Source organism: Papilio polytes, unplaced genomic scaffold (assembly GCF_000836215.1).
Source record: "Papilio polytes unplaced genomic scaffold, Ppol_1.0 DF823731.1, whole genome shotgun sequence".
In the NCBI taxonomy this organism is placed as follows: Eukaryota; Metazoa; Arthropoda; class Insecta; order Lepidoptera; family Papilionidae; genus Papilio; species Papilio polytes.
This window is the reverse complement of record NW_013525473.1, coordinates 1,960,144-1,966,481: the sequence shown is the minus strand read 5'-3', so window position 1 is coordinate 1,966,481 and position 6,338 is coordinate 1,960,144. Positions and strand designations below refer to the sequence as shown.

The 6,338-nt window shown below is 33.8% G+C and overlaps 1 protein-coding gene across 2 annotated transcripts; it reads left to right on the top strand.

The window, feature by feature from the left end:
* The first annotated feature begins 1,643 nt into the window (after nt 1-1,643).
* On the top strand, nt 1,644-6,114 carry LOC106103560 (toll-like receptor 3). 2 transcript variants are annotated; one of them, XM_013283343.1, is made up of 2 exons: nt 1,644-4,568; nt 5,369-6,114. In XM_013283343.1, the coding sequence occupies exon 1, from the start codon at nt 2,021-2,023 to the stop codon at nt 4,505-4,507; it is 2,487 nt and encodes an 828-aa protein (XP_013138797.1). In that variant the 5' UTR covers nt 1,644-2,020; the 3' UTR covers nt 4,508-4,568; nt 5,369-6,114. The 2 variants fall into 2 exon arrangements, with proteins under 2 accessions (XP_013138797.1, XP_013138798.1); XM_013283344.1 differs by lacking the exon at nt 5,369-6,114 and adding an exon at nt 4,811-4,862.
* Nucleotides 6,115-6,338: the final 224 nt, after the last annotated feature.

Genomic DNA, 6,338 nt, shown 5'->3' with positions numbered 1-6,338 from the left:
AAATATATAATATCATTTGGTATTTAAATACAAATTTTTCTTTTTACCATTTAAAAAGCTACTAGGTCTATCAATACCGGTTACTATCAAGACCAATAGTGTTTAATATCTGGATTTTAAAACGGTATTCTTAATAACATCACTTCTAAACCTATATCATCTAAAACATACTTTGATGTTGGATTAATGGGTTATGTTTTTGTAAATATTACGTTTATTAGTGTGTTTGAGTAAGAGATAAGTTACATTTATGTGACATTTGTGATCTATAGTGTTATGATAACAGTCAAGAAAGTTGGACAAGAAAAGTTCAAATAACCCAAATTAAGGAGCACAATAAAAGGACCCTTCGAAAGGCTTTCATAGGAGCAATTCATGTAAATGCCAGTAAAGATGTCTGAAGTATAAAGGGTTAAATAAGAAAGTAACACAGATAGATATATATTTTAAATAGTAAAAGATATTTTTTTATTTCAATACATAAATAACTAGCTTTCGCCCGCGACTTCATCCGCGTGGAATTATTTAAAACAAAAGTAAGTCGTCTATGTGTTTTTCCAGACTATCCTCTATGTCTACGCGAGATTTCATAAGAGATCCGTTAAGCCGTTTAGGCTACAAACTCTAACATATATACATCCATCCATCCATCTAAACTTTCGCATTTATAATATTAGTAAGATATAAGTAAAATTATTGATATGGCGCTGAAATGTACTTTTACAATTAAGTATTAATATTATAATCATGATATAAAGTACAATAAAATAGGCAACTTGAAGTTATTTACTCAGTAAAAGTTGCTCGTTAGAGTATGAACAGTCCCGAAACATTATTTGTGCAAGAGTAGCCGGCTGCAATGAAGTTTACTGGAAAATGAGTTTTAATTCTTTCCACGTTTTTCAAACTGCCAGCTTGTATAGAGCAATAATTTATTTTTTTCAATTTGTAGCCGTTATTCGCGTGCCCCTTTACTACGCCCTCTAGAATGCTCACTGAGTTTCAAGCGGCCTCTTAGTCGGTCAAAGCAAACTAATATTAGAAGAAAAAACGTGTTTTACTTCATAAATACTTACCTTATTTACACCAGTAAACCAAAAGATGAAAAAATAAAAACATTAAAAAATGAATAATCAAATGCCAATAATTCTCAATGAGTATAAATGGTTAAAAACCTAGAGGAACATCGAAGAAAGTATGGATGGATGGTGTGAAAGAGGATATGCTTAAGAAGAGACCGAAACAAGATATGACGGCTGATAGAGATTTATAGAAGAGCAGTACATACTGTGCCAACCCTCCTTAGCGACAACGGTAAGTTGGACATGATATATGGATGTATAGTTCATAAGTTATATAAATTTTGAATACTGTCCAGAGTTTTCAACTGAAATGAAAAGATTTGAGAGCAAAAAGCATCGAGGTAGAAATGTATATTACATTTACAAATACTTACGTTGTCAAAATAACGTATTAGGGAGGACCCGGTATGACATACATAAATAGTGGCGGTGTGGAAGTCAGTTTACTATATAAAAATGAGGCTGCGAGGGAAGTTGGGGGAGGAAGGGGGCGACAGAGCGCCGGCGCCGCGGCACTCGCGCCCGCGACACGCGCCTCGCCGCCAGACCGGTCGGCGCCGCGCCCGAGCCCGCTCGTGCCCGTTCGCGCCCGCTCTCCCCACGATACCACAACCAAACACTGTCACTCGTGAACAACATCTCACAAACATCCCCTCATCAAGTGCACTAGGCTCTTCGTAAAGACAACGAACGTTTCATACATAAAATCCAACAACTTCCATTCAACCGATAAACTTACCGAATGTGTGTCACGGAAGAACGGTCACAACATTGACATTTAAAGTGTTTTGTGATGGTGTAAAGTTACAATAATAACTATGTGTCTTTTGCGTACAATTAACAACAACACAACAGTGATAATAACAAATAACTATCAGTTACATCAACTTAAGTGCTGGTTAAGTAATCCATCGTAAATTGAATTTGTGACTTCCGATATGGCTTCTTCGTGGAAGGAGTGTACTATTTTGATTTTTGTAATATCATGGCAGATAACGAAACTCGCATCCTCCTGTCCTGAAATATGTGGATGCGATAATGTTTTACTGCCGTGCTCGAATTGTTCCTACAATATCACTTTAAAAAACAATGAAAACATTGATCAGATGTTGATGTCCTGCAATCGAGACGCGGAAACCCAAAATCAGATGAGTAAACTATTGAATAAGACGTATTTGGAAGTAACAGTTGATTTCGAGAACGATTGCAATTGTAGCGAATTCATTTTAAATCTACCTTTATTGGAAACATATTCAATTTCATTACGCAATAACAGCATTATTAAGTTTCAAATAATGTTAAAGCATAAAACTCTACGAGATTTAGATCTATCGCTTAATAAAATAGCGCTTATAACAAGAGGAGCTTTTAACAAATATTCAAATCTAAGAAAATTAATTCTTACTGATAATTGCATCTCAAATATCTTGAAAGATAGTTTTATAGGGCTAACAAAATTAGAATATTTAGATTTGTCATATAATAATTTGACTACACTGACAAATGTTTTTACACCTCTCAAAAACTTGCAACATCTTAATTTGAGCCGCAATAATTTAGAATTCATACACGAGAATTATTTCAATAATTGGCTTTTGCAACATTTGGACGTGTCTCATAATAATTTAAAAAAGCTTGCACCGGGAGCACTTCAGCTGTTACCGAATCTCGCTCGTCTATTATTAACAGACAATCCGCATTTAGGAATTACTCAGGTGGATACCCAGTTATTAGTCGGAACTGGTCGTAGATTGCAACAGATCGATGCGTCCAGGATAGGATTATATCAAGTACCTGAAGCATTTACGCATTCGGTGCGGTTTCTTTCACTTATTGGCAATAAAATAACAGCCATCAGGTGTGGTGACTTAGACAGTTATCCCTTACTACAGTCCTTAGATTTCGCCGAAAATCAAATCGAATCAGTAGAAGACGACTCATTAGGAAGACTTGAAATGCTGTTGTTTTTAAACATCAACAAAAATGTACTTACCGCAGTACCAAAGTCATTGCCCGATGAACTTAAATATTTATCGCTCAGTAATAACTCAATCAAGAACATTTCCATACCGGATTTTAAGAATATGCCGAATTTACGGATGTTACTATTGCAATACAATCAAATTCAATTCATACAAGATCACGTATTTGATGATTTATTATCGTTGGAAATGTTGGATCTTTCTTATAATCCTATACAAATGCTCTCACCTAGTACATTCGACGGGCCATTGTCTCTGCGAGACTTAAGACTTTGCTATTTAAATGTTTCCGTGCCTCAAGAAGTTGGTTCATTTCCAATGTCTTCGCCTGAAAGCGTTCAAATGCTTCACTTACAATCGAGCCCGGGCTTGGCGAGACAGTTATTAGCCGATTCAGCTGCTTTAGCAGCATTTTCACATTTGCAGTATTTAGATTTAAGAATGAATAATCTTACAGATGTAAGAAACGATTTGCTTTTCTACTTGGTACAACTTAAAACTTTGAGATTACACGGCAACAATATAAATTGTAGCAATGAACTTTGGTTGACCGACTGGATGAATTGGAATAAAAGTTTGTCTGACGGGGAGACATGTTATTTTTCAACTTCTGAACACAAAGCTGATATAACAAAGTACAATTGTACGTTCCAAGAAACTTTTACCATTAATGAAAGCTTACCGCCCGTTAGTTTATACAGCACTGAAATGATAAATAAATTGTTGAGATACTACGGATACCTTAATAATAAAACAGATAGAATGATTTCTAAACACGATGTCTATATCAATGAGAATAAAGGCAACACTACTACTGAATATTTGAAAAATAATAAAAGTTTATCAACAAATAATTATGTAAAAGACGATGTTATAATAGATGATAAATTAAATGACGCCAGGAAAGTAAATCAAACATTGTTCAATGATAACTTTAACGGATCTTCGATCACTAAAAATAGTCAGTTGGTAAAAATTTTAGATGGAAATAAATATCAAAATGATCAACTCAAAATAGACAGAAGATTTTTGGATATCGACGTGGCAGTCTCTACACCGAGTAGAACATCTAAGTCTGTCGACTACAGTGATACGACGGATGTGCGACGAAAGTCGTTTTCTGGGAAAAGATTGAATACTCCGATTTTATCAAAGATACCACCGGCTCCGTATATTTTTACAACGACAAAATTAAATACTCAAATCACTCTAAATGAAGCGTATACTGCGAATCCTAATGACAAGCTAGAATATTCACCTTATCATGCCAGAGGTTCAAATTACGCTCAATACATTGGTACGGCGGCAGTGACGGGCTTGATTGTGATGTCGTTGATTCTTTGGCTTAGTTTTCGCCTAAGATTTAGAAGACGACGCTCTCTGCCAGTGGACACAGACAACCAAATAGAGGTGTCAAATATTTCTGGAGGTGTACTCTGGTGACACTTGAGGGCAGCCGACCCAACGCCATTTGAATATGATTCCCTTTTAACGTAACACAAATGTAAGTATTTTTCATTGTCCATATGAAAATTAAATTAGTTTACCTGAATACTTCCTTCGTTCTTATACTAGTAAGATACTAGCCTTAAAACCGCTTGTACTTGAGTCTCTAATGGTGTATACATTGTACGAAAAATTTCTTCTTTAAATTAATTTTGCAACGTTCTGTCCGTATACAACAGCTTCTTTTCATAATAAATAATTGGTGGAGAAATATAAAAATTATATTTTGTAACATTACAGGTTAGAAGTTTAACGACTAAAATTACTGAAAATATATATTTGATATTCATGTGTAAATAGGCGTATAAAAGAACATGGTATTTTATGTTTAATTTATTCAAGCGTACGAATACAATTTTGGAGCAGCTTATAGCTTCCTTTCTAAAGCAGTTAAGTCAATATTGGTATAGTAGTGAATTTTTTTCCTCATTTTAAATTAAAAATTATTTGCTCTAATCTGAAGTACGATATTATTCACCAACACTTTGATAAGTAAAAAAAAGAACTCACAGGTATACGAGGTATACGAGGTCCCACCTTTTATTAATTTATTTTGGTAGACGGAAGTAGGGATGAAGATCCGCTTGATAGAGTGGATATCGATCGTGAATTCCGTTAGCTGCTTTGTATAGCTTATTTGGAACCAATTTGTGGCAGGCGATAGCCTATCCTAACACACCAAGAACCGACCATACTTGAAAACAGTTTCGACAGTTTCTTTTTAAATTAATTTCATGTAAAGGCTAATATAGTATACTATAATTTTGGGATTCAAAGTTGTAAATTTCTTTGTTACAGGTGATCGTGGTCGGCTGCAAGAGAATTAGTGTTTTGTGATATATTTGGACGTTAATATTTTTTTATGAAATAAGTACAAATAGACAAATTAATTACACTCGGGACTATAAGTGATTAGTGTATAAAGTGTAAATAAATAATCTGTTTACTTATCCATGAAATAGATAAAAAAGACATTTATTTTTTATGTGAGTTACTGATCGATCAGTGTCTATGTAATGTAAATATAGCAATAATGTAGGGAGACATAAATTGCTTTCAGAATACATCACATTTTAATAATACTAAAGTATTTTTTCCCTGTGAGAAAGTTTTTAGGGTAACACGCGGTGCCTACTTTGGTGACTAATTGCGCGTCCTTTACTGTACTTAGCATGATTGACATGACCTCTTACTTCTCGAGGTAGCAGTAATTATTAATTTTTACTGTTTTGTTACGTCTCGGTTTTTTACTTACATTAACTAATAACAGTTTTCTTTATGTTGCGGTCACAAAATGTATTTAGGCGCTATTTCGAAGTTTAGAAACTGTATTGGTAATTTTTAAAATGTGATGTAATCTAAGCGATGTATATATTATGTAGGTAATACTCTTGCGCAATGTATTTGACAAAGCAGATCACGTCTTCCTTCTTAACCCTTTTAGCGTAACTGTATAGGTATCATCTAATCATAATCATCGGTAGATAAACAACCAAGTGCCAATTTATATTCTATGACAATACGTATTCTACAATCGTTTTCTTTTTTTTTTGCATTATATCGTCTCATAATTTTTTATTTTGGTTGTAGATATTAATGTAATAAACTTTTTTATTTTACTAAAATTATTCTCAAAGCTAGTATATATTGAAAAAGGTAGAAATCTGTTTATTTTAAGTGCTATGTTCAAGCAATATGTTAGAAATTTAACCGCGAATCAATAATAAAGAAACATTGACTTTAAAATCGTGTCTTTCTCTCTTTTAAC